Raw genomic sequence first — 19,728 nt, forward strand, 5'->3', positions numbered from 1 at the left:
GATCAGACATGAGGGGACAACACATAGAATAATACCATAAGAACTTCAGCTAACAACGGAACACAATAAGAACTGTACACATTAGTGATAAACTGTAGATTTAAAAAAAAACTTTACAAATAAAATGAACAAAAATGTAATTTGTTTTTAATGTGCCACTGACCTGGATCCTGAGGGTTTTGTGAAGCCAGGCTGTCTGTGAAAGTTGATGTGAAGCTTGGAGGGCTGGGGAGCCGGCAGGGAGCCCTGGCCTCACTCTCCTCCCCACTCACTAGTTGGGCCTCACACAGATCCAGAGGTGGAGGGGAGGAGGACTCACCACCCTGGGTGTCTGAGACACAGCGTGGGGCAGAGATACACACAGTGTGCACATCTGTTTCAACCACAGGGGGGGACGTAGAGGACCTCCGTCTGAGTTTGGGGGAGACGACCTGAGCCACTTTCTTTTTCTCCCCTCTTTTCCTATGGACTGGGGTGACGTCAGGGGACTGGGAGTTACTGAGGACTTTGAGGGATGAAGAGATGGGCTCTGATTCACTGGAACCCCTGACATTCTTCCTCCAGTTGACGCTTGCTTTGCGTTGAGGAGCGGATTTAGCTGTTGGTGGGCTCAGTGGGCTGCACTGGAAGGACATGGGGTCAAAGTCCAGAAAGGCCATACCAGGGGCTGGAAGACAGAGGTCAAGGTCATCCTCCTGATGTGCAGAGGACACACCAGCTGGGTCATAGACAGGACCATCAGCACCATTATGGCCCTCCTTGGCCTGTTTGTGGTAGCGGTCGCCTTTGTCCCTGGCATCACACAGGTCATCCCTGAATGCGGTGGAGAGGGCATCGCTGGTAGAGCGTGGTCTAGGGGGGCGGTACATCTGGGGCTCCCCTACAACAAATATACAAACAGTATGCATTACTGTTCAGAGGCAGACTTAAACAGACAACATAAAAATAAAGGTAACAAACAAATTATTACTCTAAACTTGTTTATCAAGTATTATGAAACACGGGTACTGACAGGATTGAAAGTGTGACTGGGGGCATGTTTACCTTCCACATTGTGCAAAGAGGTGAGAGATTCTTCACTTTTGGTGGAGCGCAGTGTCCCACTATCACCTCTTCCACCTGAATAATATGGAAGTACAAACTGAAGTTGAAAATAGACATCTTTAAAAAAAAACATGACTTCGTCACATCACCCAAGTGGAAAAAACATCCATACATTTAACCCCAGAGACATGACTGGGAGGCATTTTATAACATGGCTGTGAAGAAAGTCCTTATGGTTGTTTACAGTACTGGATGGTGACAGTGTAGTGCTGGTTGAGGCCTGACCTGGCAGCGCGATGCTCTTTATCTCATTGGGTTCGCTGGGGTGACGCTTCAGCTTTCGTTTGGAAGTCATGGAGGATGACTTGCCCAGGTGGAAGAATGTACGCCAGCTTCCCACTGGGGACTTCTTCACCTTCCCAGGAGCCCTCTTACTATAACACAACATGCCCCGTGACTAAAGCGGAATGTACAGGGTGATCAGAGACATACAGTACCAGTCAAATGTTTGGACACCCCTACTCATTCCAGGGTATACTTTAATTTTACTATTTTCTACAACAAAACTACGAAATAACACATATGGAATCATGTAGTAACCAAAAAGAGTGTTGAACAAATCTTAATATGTTATATTTGAGATTCTTCAAAGTAGCCATCCTTTGCCTTGATGACAGCTTTGCACTCTTGGCAATCTCTCAACCAGCTTCACCTGGAATGCTTTTCTAACAGTCTTGAAGGAGTTCCCACATATACTGAGCAATTGTTGGCTGCTTTTCCTTCACTCTGGGTTGAAGTCAGGTGATTGTGGAAGCCAGATCATCGGATACAGCATTCAACCAGTCTCCTTGGTCAAATAGCCCTTACACAGCCTGGAAGTGTGTTTTGGGTCATTGCCCTGTTGAAAAACAAATTATTGTCCCACTAAGCGCAAACCAAATGGGATCGTGTATGGCTGCAGAATGCTGTGGTAGCCATGCTGGTAAAGTGTGCCTTGAATTCTAAATAAATCACTGACAGTGTCACCAGCAAAGCACCCACACACCATCACACCTCCATGCTTCACGATGAGAACCACACATGGAGATCATACGTTCAGCTACTCTGCATCTCACAAAGCCACAGCGGTTAGAACCAATAATCTGAAATTTGGACTCAGACCAAACGATTTCCACCAGTCTATTGTCCGTTACTCGGGTTTCTTGGCCCAAACAAGTCTCTTCTTCTTATTGGTGTCCTTTAGTAGTGGTTTCTTTGCAGCAATTCGACCATGAAGGCCTGATTCACGCAGTCTCCTCTGAACAGTTCATGTTGAGATGTGTCTGTTACTTGAACTCTGAAACATTTATTTGGGCTGCAATTTCTGAGGCTGATCATTGATCAAATGGTGGCTACTTTGAAGAATCTCAAATATAAAATATATATATATATTTTTGGTTATTGGTTAACACTTTTTTGGTTATTACATGATTCCATATGTGTTATTTCATAGTTGAAGTCTTCACTATTATTCTGCAATACAGAAAATAGTAAAAATGAAGATAACCCTGGAATGAGTAGGTGTGTCCAAACTTTTGACTGGTACTGTACATGGTTTATACAACTACAACGTACTGTAGGCTACTAGTTTCTAGAAGCACCAACAACAACCTACCTCTCAGTGGGGAGCTCAATGACTGTGTGGAACTTGCCCATCAGTGCCCCGGGTCCCTCCCCCACCTCGATGTACTCGCTGTGGGACAGAATTGGAGTAGTAACAGGGGAGCCCAGCTGGGCCTGGGTACGGGCCTGGGCTTCCTCCAGAGACAGGAGCTTAGTGGAGGGAGAGCACACCAGCAGAGACTTGGGCCTGGATAGGGTACTGGTACCTGGAAGCAAAGGGAGCAATGTTTTTGAACTTCCCATAATGTCCTCACAACTTCCCTATAATGACTGCCTAAGCCAGGGTAATGCTGTACCTGTGCTCTCCCGGATGAGGGCGTTGAGTTTGGGGCTGAAGAGTGCCTCTGTGTTGTTCAGTATGAACTCCACCACCACTGACTGGATACGCACCTCCATGAAGGCTGCTGTTCCACTAAAACAGGCCGACTCAATCTGCTTGGATCTGAAACACAGTTATATCCTATTCAACTTCATGGCCAGTCGTAACCAGTTACAAAACAGTGTATATTCGCAGTAAATACTAATGACAGTGTTGGTTGTTGGAATGTTACAATATACCTAAGCAGGTTGGGAGCCCAGACGATGGCCAGGTTCTTGGTGTGCATGTTGGTAATAGGGCTGAAGGTGGCTAGTTGGGACAAATGTCTCATGAGGAATTCCAGAGTCCTACAACACAGACCAGAGACTATTACAGATCAGGTAGAACACAGACATGTGGAATACACCCTTCTTTACTGTCAGCTTACAATACCAAGTCTTTGACTGGTCAATGCTCTCTGTTAGCCAACAGATGGCGCTTTAACACCTACAGTTTAGTGGTGACTTTATATACCGTTGTAGTGAATACAGAACATGCAGTATTGCAGAAGCCATTTGGGTTTGCTGTGAGTTCTCCAACTGACCTGTAGTGAGGAGGAGGAAGCTGCTGGATGACGTTGTGGATCTTCACCAGCCTCTCCTCATCAGTAGCTGCAGACACAGCCTCCTGTGGAGGGAGGGAACACCAGAGGTCCACACAGAGAGAGCCTCATAACTAGGCCAGCAGGAGCATTCTGTCCTTAACTGTTGTTTCCCCCGTTTACGGTAATCTTCAATAAACCCCACTGTGCTAAAAGGATTTTTTCTGATTAAGAATTCTACCCCTTATGTATTAGTACAGTATGTCCCTTGGTTTATTACAAGATGACTATATTATTAAGAATATCTCCTCCACTATTTTTTCTCCAATCAGCCCCCCATCTCTCCCCTAAGTACCAGTCCCAATCCAGTATTCTGCTACTTACTGAGAATCTCTCATAGAGCTGATAGGTGAGCAGAGGGTTGGGCAGCTCTCTGAAGTACAGTTTACACAGAGACCCTACAGAGTGGATATCCTGCTTGAAGACATCTCTACTGAGGTCTGGTATCTGCTCCGAGTCAAACTCATGTCTGGGGAAACAGAGAAGACACTGGTTAACGCTCAACATCAGACCATCACGTATGGTCAACACGCTAAAAGTCTGTAAGCAGTACTGACATGATGATTGAATCTCAATCTTTTTCAAAGACGTTGTAAATTATGTAATGCTACGTGAAGCAAGGGTTTACCTCAGTTTCTGGATGTTGGAGGAGATCCCAGAGAGTCTGTACATCCCATCCACGACACCATGTCTCTCAATGAACTCAGTACAGCATTTGATCACCTGGGGGACTGGAGAAAGGACCATCAACACAGTAACATCCAAAAGATTTGAACGACAAAGACTGAGAAGACTACCATTCTCTATACCGTGCTAACTATAGAGAGATAAGGCTGCTGGGAGACTGACCATCGTGTCCTGAGTTGAGGAGGTGCTCCCCCAGGTCACAGCCAAACACCCTCTCCCTGAGGATCCCACGCTGCCTCAGCCTCTGGGGAGGTGGACGGGACTTCATGAAGCTCCTCAGGAATGTCACCAGCTTTCCGTGCTTCTTACAAACTGATGGACAAAATCGGAATTAATCTAATGTAGTTTTGGGTTGTAAATAAAACAATAACTGTTCATTTGAATCCCAGTGGATAACACTTGAAAGTATGAATAAAAACACTTAAGCCCAAAGTGGTCCTCTCTTCAGAGTCAACCCATATAACACTTACACACACATACCGTGCATTCGGAAAGTATTCAGACCCCTTCACTTTTTCCACATTTTGTTATGTTACAGCCCTTTTCTAAAATGGATTACATTGTTTCCCCCCCCCTCAATCTACACACAAAACCCCATAATGACAAAGCAAAAAAAGATTTAGACACACCTCCTCATTCAAGGATTTCTCTTTATTTATACTATTTTCTACATTGTAGAATAATAGTGAAGACATTAAAACTATGAAATAACACATATGAGTTCAATCTGGTTCCATCAGACCAGAGAATCTTGTTTCTCATGGTCAGAGTCTTTAGGTGCCTTTTGGCAAACTCCAAGCTGGCTGTTACTCCTTTTACTGAGGTGTAGCTTCCGTATGGCCACTCTACCATAAAGGTCTGATTGGAGGAGTGCTGCAGAGATGGGATAACCTTCCAGAAGGACAACCATCTCCACAGAGGAACTCTGGAGCTCTGTCATTGTGACCATCGGGTTCTTGGTCACCTCCCTGACCAAGGCCCTTCTCTCCCGATTGCTCAGTTTGGCCGTACGGCCAGCTCTAGGAAGTCTTGGTGGTTCTAAACTTCTTCCATTTAAGAATTATGGAGATCACTTTGTTCTCGGGGCCTTGAATGCTGCAGACATTTTTTGGTACCCTTCCCCAGATCTGTGCCTTGACACAATCCTGTCTCGGAGCTCTACGGAAAATTCCTTCGACCTCATGGCTTGGTTTCTGCTCTGACATGCACTGTCAACTGTGAGAACTTATCTAGACAGGTGTGTGACTTTCCAAATCATGTCCAATCAATTGATTTTACCACAGTTGGACTCCAATCCAGTTGTAGAAACATCAAGGATGATCAATGGATACAGGACGCACCTGAGTCTCATAGCAAAAGGTCTGAATACTTATGTAAATAAGGTATCATTAAAAAAATATATACATAAAATATATATATATATGTTTTCACTTTGTCATTATGGGGTATTGTGTGTAGGTTGATGAGGAAAACATTTAATTTAATCCATTTTAGAATAAGACTAATGTAACAAAATGTGTAAAAAGTGGTCTGAAGGTCTGAACACTTCCCAAATGCACTGTATACACACACACACGCACAAGCACACAAGCACACACGCCTCATTGATTCAGGCACGCTTTAAGAGTCACCTCCAGTCAGTTATACATGCATCATGGAGAAGAGGGAGAACAACGTATTGTTGCTGTAAAACAGGCCACAGTACCTGGTTTTGGCACAGAGCTGGACACACAGGGGGGAACCCTGTCACTGATCAGCTCCACACAGTCACAGGGGAAGAAGCCAACCTGCACAGAGAGAAACAGAAGGAGGAATCGTAACTCTCCCGCGCTGTTTATGCACCAGATACGATCTAAGGAAGAGTAAGTGATAGTAACCTCCATGTACAGTAGGGTGTGGGATGCAGAAAATGGGTCACTATTATGAAGTGAAAGACAAAGCTGTTTGAGTCAGACTTATTTGAGGGGTTTTACCTGAAAACCATGCTTCCCTCTCCACCAACCAGTGTCCTCTTTAGGAGGCATGTCAATAACTGACACAATGTCCCCTACCTAGAACAGGGACGACACAGAAAAGACAACAGAGAGTATAGTAGTTTGAGTGGGTTTAAAAACATAAACAACCACGGCAGAACGTGTACAAATACCCTAGTGAATGTATCCCCATATCTTCCCACTGTTCCCTAAACCTCTCCCCTTTCCTGTCCTATCACAAGATGCCCAGACGGGTCACCTCAAAGGTCAACTCGTCTGTGGCCTGGGCAATGTAGCGTTTGATGACGTGGGCCGCGGCGATGGCAGGAACATTGATGGAGGACTCCTCAGCTACCAGCATGTGGTTGCCCTTGTTATCAATCTGAGAGACAAAAACACAGGCTGATGGAGTACAAAATGACATAACGGAGTTTAGCAAAGACAGCAAATTGATATATTACTATCTATGGAAAATGTCATTCTGCAAGAAGTCTAATTGAATAAAGAGAAACATGAGTAGCTCACCTCCATCCATGTCAGCACTGGACCACAGTTGATCTTGTTGTCAGCGATGGCTGAGAGACGGGACAGGTAGGCTGCCAACATCTTGGTTATTTCCTGAGGAGAATAGAGCCGGCGGGAATGAGTTAGGTTGAATGCAAAGCCAGGGGAGATACCTGATGTAATGTAACTATGACTGTGGAAGTGTCCCTAATGGCACTCGATTCCCTAATTAGTCCACTAGTTTCCTGTGCACTGTTCAAAAGTAGTACACTATTTAGGGAATGGGGTGTAATTTGGGATACAACCGGTCTCATTCACAGCAGATAGTATAATATTGCCAGTAGTAAGATTAAGTCCTGTTGACTGACCTCTACCTCTACTGTGTCCTTCAGAGAGTCAATGCGGGGCAGCTCAGTGAGTTTAGAAAAGCGTCTGTCATAGATACAAAGGTGGAGGTGTTTGTCCAGCACACGGAAGTCTTCATAGGAGCGCTTCACCAGCCAGCTCAGACTCTGAGACACAAACAGAGACAGTGAGCCTGAAATGGGTGAAGTAATTTAGGATAAAGCTACTGTACAAAATGGATTATCCCAGCCTGTCTCAAACCTCTCCTCCTGGACCCGTAGCCATTCCATGTTTTTGATCTAGTACAGCGCTAGCAAACCTTGTTCAACTAATCATCAAGCCCTCGACTACTTGAATCAGGTGTGCTAGTTCATGGCTACAACTAAATTGTGAAACGTCTGGGGGTCCCAAGGAGAGGGTTGAGAAGCACTGGATTATCCTACCCCCTTAGATATGAGTATCATGCTTCAGATAAAATGTTCTATGGGTCAGAAACTAGGGCCTAGCCCTCAAGCTCCATTATACCTGGCAGCAGATCTGAACCACGAAGAGTGGCTCCTTGGAGTCCAGACCAGCCTTCTTCCCCTCAGTCTGCTCCTCTGCAAAGGACAGCTGCAGGGGAATGGGTACAGAGAGATTTACATAGTGAGGGACACCACACTCTAAATAATGCAGGAGTTTAATACAGCAACCTCTGTTTCTGTTTCTGAACTAGTGTGAAAGTAAAACACACACCAAATTCATGTTCGGTCACTTAGCTCACTCTCCAAACTCTATCAGTAATGGACAGTAGAGCCAACTGGGTAACACTATCATGGTTAGAAATTGGTTAGTTTGTCATGACCAGAAACATCTCAAATCTAATTGTATTATCTACATAATATATCAAAAAGAAGAAGCCCCTTTAAAAAATGTGTTGAGGTCCTTTGGACTTGAGAGCTGCTGACTTCATGTACAATAAGAAAAAACTCTTAACTTCACTAGGGTAGGGGACAGCATTCGGAATTTTGGATGAAAAGCATGCCCAAATTAAACTGCCTGCTACTCAGGCCCAGGATCTAGGATATGCATATAATTAGTAGATTTGGATAGATAACACTCTAAAACTGTTAAAATAATGTCTGTGAGTATAACAGAACTGATATGGCAGGGGAAAACCTAAGGAAAATCCAACCAGGAAGTACTATTATTTTGAAAGGCTGTTTTTCCATTGAAAGCTTATCCACCATACAAAGACTTAGGACCCAGTTCACAAGATCTATGGCTTCCTCTACATGTGACCAGTCTTTAGGCATTGTTTCAGGCTTTTACTCTGAAAAATGAGGGAGATACAGCACTTTCAATGAGAGGCCAGTGGAAATTTCCAGCAATTTGTCCTGCGCGTGACCGGGACCGTGCCTTTCATGTTTTTCCTTTTCTATTGACGAAGCTTTTGTCCGGTTGAAATATTACTGAATATTTATGACAAAAACAACCTGATGATTGATTTAAAACATCGTTTGACATGTTGATACTAACTTTTATTGTACTTTTTTGACTTTTCGTCTTGATGTTGTGTGACGACCCTCCCACTCTGTCTGCCGTATTCTGTCTTTGTTCTTGTTTCTTTATTAGGATGCCGGTGGGCGGAGTTGGGAGGGTCGTCAGCTTCATGGGAAACACCTGGGCCAGGTGTCTCCCAGGATAAATAGACCTCTTCCACATTCATGGAAGAGACTCTCCATGCAGACACCTTTGTAGAGTGCGTTGTGGTTCTTGGTGGTGGTGTTTGTTTGTTTGTTTGTTTGTTTGTTTGTTTGTTTGTTTGTTTTGGCACCTTTCAACACCCTGCATTATCACATTCATGCATGCAAAACACTCACTTACACTACTGATTACACATATCATTGTATATTTTCCTTAGTTACTTTAGTTAATAAATATGTATTTTGTTACTCCTTATCTCCACGTTGTCTCCCTTTGTTACGGGCTTTGAGCCGGTTCGTGACAAGTGGGGGCTCATCCGGGATATTTGAACTATTGGTTTGGGAGACCGTGGAGGTACGTGTTTGGTTTGCATATTGTGTTTGAGTGTGATAGGCCCAGTATTGGTTGCCTTTTGTGTGCTGTGTTGGAGAGAGAGATAATGGTTAGTTTCTAGGCCCTGCCTAGCCTGGAAACGTTTGTTCTACTTTCTGTTGGGACGTCAGTCTGAGGTGAGTAATCGGCTGTGTACCTCGGTGGGAGATTTGGGTAGGGTAGTGGAATTTGCTACCTGGCGCCATAGCCTTTTTCCCCTGACAGGCTTAGCGACATGTTTCATTTTTTGGAAAATGTTGGGCATGGTTAATATTTGTTGTTTTTGTGTGGTGTCTGTGGACTGAGCAGTTGTCTCGGGGGCACATCCGTGGCTTGGTGGAATTTGCCAGCATGCTGGGGAGTTCTATTTCCTTGCCAGCGGGCTACAGTGCGTAAATACCCACCGCAAATCTGCACGAAGACTAGGGTTGAGATGCGGAGCTTCACCAAAACCTACAATAACTCATCTCTCTTCTGTGGTGCTCAGGGTGATTGTCATTTCTCTGGTTGTGGTCTGATGTGCTCAGCAGAGGGGTTGTGCAAGATTATTTACTTATGACAATGGTGTCTCATGTAGACATGTTCATTCGCTTTCCATCAGAGGAACTGTTAGAATTATGTACTAAAGAACAGCTGTTGAAGATCGCTGAACACAAGGTTAAATGATTGAAATTAGTGAAATTCTGTTTCGTTGGAAGTGACTATGAATCGTTGGAAGTGACTATGAATCGTTGGGAGTTGTAAAAATTAAGAAGGACCCTGATGTTCTTTTCGTTGGAGTTTGTAGCTGTTGTGGTCTTTTGTGCCATGTTCCTGAATGTTTACGTGACTGACCATTGGTTGGGGTTGTCATGTTCAATCTTTCCTGTCTGTTCCCTCCTGGTCTTGTGTTCTTCTTTCCACTTAAATATTGCTTCCTATACGCAAAGGTTGCTGAGGTCTGGGGAGGAGGTTGGTTGGTGCAGGTGGAGGTGTGAACACATAACCCCTCATCAACTTGGGACGCAGAGGCTGTGTCAACTTGGGACGCAGAGGCTGTGTCAACTTGGGACGCAGAGGCTGTGTCAACTTGGGACGCAGAGGCTGTGTCAACTTGGGACGCAGAGGCTGTGTCAATTTGGGACGCAGAGGCTGTGTCGTTGTTCCGGGACCCTTGTTGGTCCCCGGTTTTATGGGGGGGAATGTGACGACCCTCCCACTGTCTGCCGTATTCTGTCTTTGTTCTTGTTTCTTTATTAGGATGCCGGTGGGCGGAGTTGGGAGGGTCGTCAGCTTCATGGGAAACACCTGGGCCAGGTGTCTCCCAGGATAAATAGACCTCTTCCACATTCATGGAAGAGACTCTCTCCATGCAGACACCTTTGTAGATTGTGTTGTGGTTCTTGGTGGCGTTTGTTTGTTTGCTTTGGCACCTTTCAACACCCTGCATTATCACATTCATGCATGCAAACACTCACTTACACTACTGATTACTGATTACACACACCATTGTATATTTTCCTTAGTTGCTTTAGTTAAATATATATTTTGTTACTCCTTATCTCCACGTTGTCTCCATTTGTTACGGGCTTTGAGCCGGTTCGTGACAGTTGAGAGCGCGCATTGTGCCTTTGGATTCCTGAACTAAACGCACTAAAGAGGGACATTATCGAACAAAACAAACATTTGTCTAACATGGAGACCTGGGAGTGCCACCAGATGAAGATCAACAAAGGTAAGTGATTCATTTTAACGCTATTTCTGACTTTTGTGACACCTCTCCTTGGTTGGAAAATGGCTGTATGGTTTTTGTGGCTAGGTGCTGACCTAACATAATCGCGTCGTGTGCTTTCGCCGTAAATCCTTTTAAAAATCTGACACAGCGGTTGCATTAAGGAGAAGTTTATCTTTAAATGTATGTTAAACACTTGTATCTTTCATCAATGTTTATGATGAGTATTTCTGTAATTTGATGTGGCTCTCTGCATTTTCACCGGATGTTTGTTTGAGACAACGATTACTGTACATAACGCGCCAATTTCAACTGCAATTTTTGGACATAAAGATTAACTTTATCGAACAAAACACACATTTATTGTGTAACAAAGTCATGTGAGTGCCACCTGTTGAAGATCAAAGGTTAGTGATTAATTTAATCGCTATTTCTGACTTTTGTGAGCCCTCTCCTTGGCTGGAAAATGGCTGTATGCTTTTCTGTGACTAGGTGCTTTCTCTGTAAAGCCTTTTTTAAATTGGGCACTGTGATTGGATTTACAAGATGTTTATCTTTAAAATGGTGTATAATGCTTGTATGTTTGAGGAATTTTAATGATGGGATTTCTGTTTTGAATTTGGCACCCTGCAATTGCACTGGCTGTTGTGAGAGGTTAAGAAAGTACGAATGTGCATTTAACACCGTGACACTGAGCCCTTGACATGTTTTTCAACCCAAAAAATAATGCAGTATATTAATAATATTTAAGCAATTGAGAACCCCTTCAGCGTTTGAGAGGCTATGGAAATGTACCAAGAACCCCACCCCCCTCCCTCCGTCCCATATAACTCCATAAACTCCTATACCAAGAGGAGATCAAAGCCTCAGGAATAGTAAGGGGAATACAATGATATCAAATACAGGCATAACTTCAAAGGCCTGCGAGGCAGGGGAGGTTTTGGTTATTTAGAAGAGTGAACAGCTAATGTAGATACTCGAGTTACCCAACACAATATGACCTAGTTACCCATCACTGCTCAATAACATGGTAAACCACAGCTCCTTCATGCAAAATACCTTATCACAAAGCAAACACTTGAAATAGAAAAGAAAATAGTCTATTGTTTGGAGGATGTCAACTATTAATACAGGCTGGAAGAATAATCATTAGTCAATGAGTGAATTAAACAACATTAACTACGGTCATGTAGATGGAAATATGGACGGTTAGCATGATAAGACAACAAACATGAATCAATGATGATTAACAATATGTCAAGAGGATGTCTGGACAGAGAAACACAGTCACATGCAGCGGAGTCATTTAACACTGCAAACTAAACTGAGTAAATTTAGTGCATGTCTTATGTTTTCTTTACGCTCTTTCTATCCCCCAACTCTTTTTACCAACGCATTTTAGCCAAGCAACTAAAACTGACAACCTCACACGGCGCAGCACAAATCCCTAAATAGAAACATGCCTGCAGTCATTAACTATTAATACACACATCTGGACCCAGAAACAGAAATGAATACACAATCGCATACTGGTACCTGCCAGTGCAGACTTTTAACTAGTCCTCAGCTTTTAAGTCAGGTTACAACACAGCTGGATGTCTCCCAGACAGCGTTCAACTGCAGTCCTGTGTCTCCAGATAGAAGTCACTAAGCTGAACCCGTAGCTTCCTACCACTGGCTGGTGGATTTAGGACAGAGGAAAAGAGTGGAGTTGCCTCTGGATTGAGCAGCGTTAAACAGATGCTGGTTGCTTTCATCTGTCCCTTAGGTTAAATCAAAATGCTCCCCTTCAGTCTGTCCTTCGCCATGAGGTGGATCCACAACATGCTTTCACTGTTTAATTACACCTTAATAGCAGAGAATAGAAATAGGGGAAGCATCCCGATGTTTCTCTCTCCCTTGGTCCCTCCCATTCCCTCATCTCAATCTCCCTCCCACTCTCCTTCCTTCCCTCCCTCTAACTTTCCTCATCCTCTCGTGACAAAGGAGCTCTACAGTGTATATAGGCTAAACCAAAGCAGTTAGTGCATAACCATACGTAAGCCTGACACAGAGAGAGGTGCAGGAGGAAACAGACCACCCAGGCATTTCCATTTCAAATGATGCTTCTGTAGAGATGGAAGTAATCTCGGGCAGAATCGACCTAGTCCTCTGTATTTGTTTCAGAGGCTGCTGTCCACATGTTGTCATTCTGCCTGAGACCTGATCTGTCATATCCCTTCTGGTCCTGTGTGTGATTTCTAGGATGAGGACATGAGTCATGAGACCCACCACAGGGACAATGTTTTGACACTCCCTCTAATCTGTCAGACCACCCTCTTAGGGTGAAGTCAGCATGTAACTTATAACACTATAACAGCAGTTAAAGGTCCAATGCTGCTGTTTTTATCTCAATATCAAATCATTTTTGAGTAACAATTAAGCAGTGTAGTACTCGAGTCCAGGACTGGAACTTGACTCCCAATTTTCATGACTTGTGACTCGACTTCTACTCGACCATTGACTTGGACTCACCTTCCTGTGACATGTATTTGCACCTTGACTTGATTGGCTACTAAAATAAGCAGAATATTTGCAGCACTGGGTGCGCAGAGCAGTGAGGGTTCTGTCCTCTAGCTAGCCATGGGAATGGCGCACCACACTGGCGCACGCAGCCTACATCAGCTGGTGAGATGCGGGGGAGCAAGCGATGAGTGTGGGCAGACAAGAAGGCAGGCTCCACTCTGGCTTCGCCTCCAATCATTCACATCGCGCAAGCGACTCTTGCTTCCCCGTATTCACCAGTCTCTACTTAATATACACCAACGACCTTCCTTATGCCTTGGTTGAAACTCAAGCTACTGTATTTGCAGATGATACTACAATTTATGCAGCAAGACAATCGGTTCAACAGGTACAGCAAGCTTTACAAGGAGATTTGGAGATTATCAGGAAAGGGGTTTGCCAAAACAAACTTGCTTTAAACACCAAGAAAACCAAAGTTATGTTGGTCTGATCAACTAGGAAAAGGCCAAAACAGCATGGGATACAATTAAGTATGGGAGGAGTACAAATTGAAGAAGTGGCGGAAACCAAACTACTGGGAGTGCAGCTAGACAACTGCTTATCATGGTCGTCTCAAATACAGTGCCTTGCGAAAGTATTCGGCCCCCTTGAACTTTGCGACCTTTTGCCACATTTCAGGCTTCAAACATAAAGATATAAAACTGTATTTTTTTTGTGAAGAATCAACAACAAGTGGGACACAATCATGAAGTGGAACGACATTTATTGGATATTTCAAACTTTTTTAACAAATCAAAAACTGAAAAATTGGGCGTGCAAAATTATTCAGCCCCTTTAATTTCAGTGCAGCAAACTCTCTCCAGAAGTTCAGTGAGGATCTCTGAATGATCCAATGTTGACCTAAATGACTAATGATGATAAATACAATCCACCTGTGTGTAATCAAGTCTCCGTATAAATGCACCTGCACTGTGATAGTCTCAGAGGTCCGTTAAAAGCGCAGAGAGCATCATGAAGAACAAGGAAACACCAGGCAGGTCCGAGATACTGTTGTGAAGAAGTTTAAAGCCGGATTTGGATACAAAAAGATTTCCCAAGCTTTAAACATCCCAAGGAGCACTGTGCAAGCGATAATATTGAAATGGAAGGAGTATCAGACCACTGCAAATCTACCAAGACCTGGTTGTCCCTCTAAACTTTCAGCTCATACAAGGAGAAGACTGATCAGAGATGCAGCCAAGAGGCCCATGATCACTCTGGATGAACTGCAGAGATCTACAGCTGAGGTGGGAGACTCTGTCCATAGGACAACAATCAGTTGTATATTGCACAAATCTGGCCTTTATGGAAGAGTGGCAAGAAGAAAGCCATTTCTTAAACATATCCATAAAAAGTGTCGTTTAAAGTTTGCCACAAGCCACCTGGGAGACACACCAAACATGTGGAAGAAGGTGCTCTGGTCAGATGAAACCAAAATTGAACTTTTTGGCAACAATGCAAAATGTTATGTTTGGCGTAAAAGCAACACAGCTCATCACCCTGAACACACCATCACCACTGTCAAACATGGTGGTGGCAGCATCATGGTTTGGGACTGCTTTTCTTCAGCAGGGACAGGGAAGATGGTTAAAATTGATGGGAAGATTGATGGTGCCAAATACAGGACCATTCTGGAAGAAAACCTGATGGAGTCTGCAAAAGACCTGAGACTGGGACGGAGATTTGTCTTCCAACAAGACAATGATCCAAAACATAAAGCAAAATCTACAATGTAATGGTTCAAAAATAAACATATCCAGGTGTTAGAATTGCCAAGTCAAAGTCCAGACCTGAATCCAATCGAGAATCTGTGGAAAGAACTGAAAACTGCTGTTCACAAATGCTCTCCATCCAACCTCACTGAGCTCGAGCTGTTTTGCAAGGAGGAATGGGAAAAAATGTCAGTCTCTCGATGTGCAAAACTGATAGAGACATACCCCAAGCGACTTACAGCTGTAAACGCAGCAAAAGGTGGCACTACAAAGTATTAACTTAAGGGGGCTGAATAATTTTGCACGCCCAATTTTTCAGTTTTTGATTTGTTCAAAAAGTTTGAAATATCCAATAAATGTCGTTCCACTTCATGATTGTGTCCCACTTGTTGTTGATTCTTCACAAAAAAATACAGTTTTATATCTTTATGTTTGAAGCCTGAAATGTGGCAAAAGGTCGCAAAGTTCAAGGGGGCCGAATACTTTCGCAAGGCACTGTAACTAATCTATGTAAAAAAAAATATTAAAACAGCATGCATAATCAGAAGGATAGCTAAATATTTACCAGGGAAAATCCTTCAGCAAATAACACAGGCATTGGTTGAGAGTCAAGTGAACTATTGTTCGGTGGTCTGGGGAAATGCATCATCTAGTGAAGTTAGGAGGCTGCAGAATGCACAGAATAAAGCAGCAAGGATTGTTTTAAGGCGGAGATATGGTTCTTCTGTTGCAGTCATGCGCAGTGTTCTTGGTTGGTCATCAATCGACAAGATAATTGAAAAAAACATGCTTATTTTATAATATGCATCATTTAAAACGGCCAAGTTCTATTCACAATGGTATTCAGTTGGTAAGAGACAGACATTCTGTAAATACTAGGAATAGATTGTCCATCTATGCATTATCCAGACAGAAAAAAAATGGCAAAAGAACATTTCGATTTAGAGCAATAAAGAAATGGAATAAATTAACTGAGCAAACTAGAAACCTTTCAATATAAGTTTAAACATTATTTAAAAACAATTTTAAATATAGTATATAGAAATGTTGTGGGACTATAGTAGATGAAGAATCAATATGTTTTTAGATTTGAGTATTTATTGGGTCATTATGCTAGTATATTATGTATGTTTGTAATAGTGTGTTATATGTGAAAGGACTCTTGGAAGATTAGTCCAAATGGGGACTAAAAGAGATCCTAATAAAAACTAAAATCAGACCAGTCGCCAGCCTACTATTTAGCTTTGCATGGTTAAGAAACAAACTGCTTTACGAAATTAAAAACAATTCTATTGAGTTTAAAAGTTAAAAAAACGTACAGCTATTGTCTTTCCACTCTCCCCTTGAGTATTGAAAAGTAGTTTGTATTTGAATTTGTCATCTCGCTCTACCCTCCCACTGTCACCAGTCTCCCTTTCGTTTTCACTTTGGAATAACACAACATAAATATTAGTGGCCGATTACAAAAAAAGTAGCAAATAATAATCTGGTCAATCTGACAGGAGCAATAGCCAATTCCGTCAAGAGACCATTCATCCCTTTAAAACATTACTGATTTGACATAACTATTGAACGTTATATAAAATGTGTGTGAGACTGTATGAAGGACTATTTGTTTCATAGGCTATAGTATATTGCAGGCAATTATGACCATTGTGCAACAGGAGGAAAATCTTTGCTCTACTTCAACGCTCCCATGAAAATCTTTCCACCAGCCTGCCACTAGTTGTTGTTTTCTACTAAATACGAGCCAAATCAATAGAGCAACAGACGGGCGTCAAGCCACCAATACAAGCGAGCAGAAAAACAGTAACTAAAATACCAAATGTCTAAACTCAATTTGGCTTTCAAAATTTATTTTTCTATGTGCACATAAACCAATATTAATGTAGTATTTTTTGTTCAACTCAGACCCAGTGACTTAGACTTGAGCACTTGGACCAGGACTCGAGCACTGGGACTCAGCCATAGGGACTGGTGACTAGACTCGGACTCAAGGACAGGGGACTGGTGACTCGACTTGGACTCGAGGTTTAGTGACTCAACTGCAATTAAGTACCTTAATTAAAATCATCAAAAAGAAACACATTTCTTCTTAGCAAAGAGCAAATTCTCAAGCAAGAATTTAGCTAGGACTGTCTGGAAGTGGTCTGAGTGAAGATGGGAACACTGAAAACTCTGTTATTGGCAAATAGCCCAATAGGAAAGAGTTCCAAACCAATGAACTAATTAACCACATGGTGATGTCACCCTGGAAAGGCCAAAACTCCATCCCACCAAAACAGACTGAAATGTCAGTCTTTTCAAACAGCTCTTACACTAAAAAGGGCATTATCATAGTTTATTTATTTTTTTACAGTATTATTCCAACCTCATTGTTCTTCCTGGGAAGGAGAGGCGGACCAAAACGCAGCGTGGTTATAGTTCAAACATGAACAGGATACAAAACAATAAACGTGAAAACCGAAACAGCCCTATCTGGTGCAGGAAACAACCACCCACAAAACAGGCTACCTAAATATGGTTCCCAATCAGAGACAAGGACTAACACCTGCCTCTGATTGAGAACCATATCAGGCCAAATATAGAAATAGACAAACCAGACACACAACATAGAATTCCCACCCAGCTCACATCCTGACCAACACTAAAACAAGGAAAACACAAAATAACTATGGTCAGAACGTGACACTCGTAGTCTGGAAATATATATAAAACACCAGAAAACAGAGCTTTGAACTGCACTGGGCCTTTAAGAAAACAGTTAAGCGTGTGAAGTCTAAGTGTCAGAGTGAGGCATGGCTGGTCTCTCCCTAGAGTGATATTTCTCTCCTAGCTCAGCTCATCTTCCCCTGTAGGAAGATCTCAAGGTCACAGACAGACACTTCTGTTCAGTAGCTACGCTCCAGCCACACATCTAATGTATCACAGTTGCCACAGCTACAGTAGGTCAGCTATTCTATAGTTACAATGCACGGTGTTTGAGCTTGCATCAGCTCACACACATACATGTAATAGGTCATGTTATACCACCCTACGAACATGGCGCTTCAGTGAGGCGCTCTCAACGGTAAAAGCAAAGATGGCGTAGTATGACGATATGCAAAAAATGCTTCTCCAAAGAATTTTTCACTTCTCACCCCGGTCTGGTTTGTCTGCTTCACAAGCGTTCCCGGAAGTCTCACGATGTTGGGCCTCTGGGTTTAGAAACTGGTAAAAGCATCAGTGTGCAAAAGAGTAGATGACTACTGCTCTCTGCTGTCAAGCCCACAGAATTACACAGGAATTATCCAGGCAAGGAACAGCCACTTTCACAAATGAGTGAGCAGCCGCTTCCGCCTGACTGATTCAAATTATCACCACAGGCAAAACAAATTCTCACTCTCAACCCTCAGGAATCTGTGCTGACTAATGGCAATGAATCTATAGTTAAAGTGTCATCAAAAATTACCAATAGGGCCATCCTAAATGACCACCTGATGAGGCTATGGGTTGATATCACAGGTGCAAGGTAAGCAAACAAAACAATCTTATACAGTTAAATGTTCTGTTACATTCTACAGTATTAAACATAACTCAATGCACATAACTGCTCTCTCCTGCCACCTCCTGGAATCTGAAAGCTGCTACAGTTCACTCTCTCAATTACAATGGTACTGACGCCTGTGGATGCTCCTACAGTAATGCTGTGTACCCAGAAAAATCAGACTATTTCTCTTGCTGATACCATCAGCTTCATCCAACAAGTGCTGAGGATTGCAGGTTTAACCTGAGCTGATCGGACAGGAATGAATGCTATTTAGTGGATTAATGCACACACCGGATTAAATATTCATGAACAACATTTTAAATATACTGATATATTGGATTTCATGTTGCTATTGCCTTATCACGTATCCAATTTTATATTCAAATTAAAGGGATACTTGGGGATTTTGGCAATGAGGCCCTTTATCTAATTCCCCAGAGATAGATGAACTAATGGATACCATTTTTATGTCGCCATGTCCATTATGTAGGAAGTTAGATTTCATTTTGTGAGCCAATGCTAACTAACGTTAACGCAATGACTGGAAGTCTATGGGTATCTCGAAGTATCACTTTAAGTACATAATGAATGAGATTATTTTTATTCCATCTGTATTTTTTCCAAATATGGGAAATTGGAGAGTGGAATGTGGGTCGGGCGAGGACAGGATGATCTAAAATAATTAGGACAGACTGCTCTCTTCCATTAAGGGAATGAGGTATTTTGTGGAACAATTCACCATGATGTCTACTGAGCTACACATGAAATTGAGTCAAAGACACAATTACCAAAATGCCAGCAACAAATAACTTCTGTTCTCCATAGAATGTATGTGTGTTCAGTTCCGGGCCGGGCCTCACCTGCACAGTGCCAAAGTCAACGGTCTCATAGTGGAAGTGGGCACATTCAGCCAGCCTGGGAAAATGACCTCTGGGGAACGTCAGCCTGAAATACAACAGCATCACCTCATCAGTATTCTACTGGCTGTTACACTGAGGAA

At 42.8% G+C, this 19,728-nt stretch overlaps 1 protein-coding gene across 4 annotated transcripts in view; it reads right to left on the minus strand.

Moving 5' to 3' along the window:
* arhgap32a (Rho GTPase activating protein 32a) overlaps positions 1 to 19,728 on the minus strand; it is a 33,501-nt gene that overhangs the window by 3,403 nt on the left and 10,370 nt on the right. For all 4 annotated transcript variants that reach the window (XM_021588043.2, XM_021588040.2, XM_021588041.2 and 1 more), the window contains exons 5-21: positions 19,589 to 19,673; positions 7,700 to 7,786; positions 7,198 to 7,341; positions 6,851 to 6,943; positions 6,585 to 6,707; positions 6,326 to 6,403; positions 6,058 to 6,139; positions 4,515 to 4,664; positions 4,294 to 4,396; positions 3,990 to 4,134; positions 3,609 to 3,691; positions 3,265 to 3,372; positions 3,003 to 3,148; positions 2,699 to 2,912; positions 1,330 to 1,478; positions 1,045 to 1,119; positions 164 to 880 (exon numbers count right to left, since the gene is read on the minus strand). In XM_021588043.2, coding sequence (XP_021443718.2) covers positions 164 to 880; positions 1,045 to 1,119; positions 1,330 to 1,478; positions 2,699 to 2,912; positions 3,003 to 3,148; positions 3,265 to 3,372; positions 3,609 to 3,691; positions 3,990 to 4,134; positions 4,294 to 4,396; positions 4,515 to 4,664; positions 6,058 to 6,139; positions 6,326 to 6,403; positions 6,585 to 6,707; positions 6,851 to 6,943; positions 7,198 to 7,341; positions 7,700 to 7,786; positions 19,589 to 19,673 — 2,582 coding nt within the window. The remainder of the gene's footprint in view (positions 1 to 163; positions 881 to 1,044; positions 1,120 to 1,329; positions 1,479 to 2,698; positions 2,913 to 3,002; positions 3,149 to 3,264; positions 3,373 to 3,608; positions 3,692 to 3,989; positions 4,135 to 4,293; positions 4,397 to 4,514; positions 4,665 to 6,057; positions 6,140 to 6,325; positions 6,404 to 6,584; positions 6,708 to 6,850; positions 6,944 to 7,197; positions 7,342 to 7,699; positions 7,787 to 19,588; positions 19,674 to 19,728) is intronic.

This window comes from Oncorhynchus mykiss, chromosome 27 (assembly GCF_013265735.2).
Source record: "Oncorhynchus mykiss isolate Arlee chromosome 27, USDA_OmykA_1.1, whole genome shotgun sequence".
Taxonomy (NCBI): domain Eukaryota; kingdom Metazoa; phylum Chordata; class Actinopteri; order Salmoniformes; family Salmonidae; genus Oncorhynchus; species Oncorhynchus mykiss.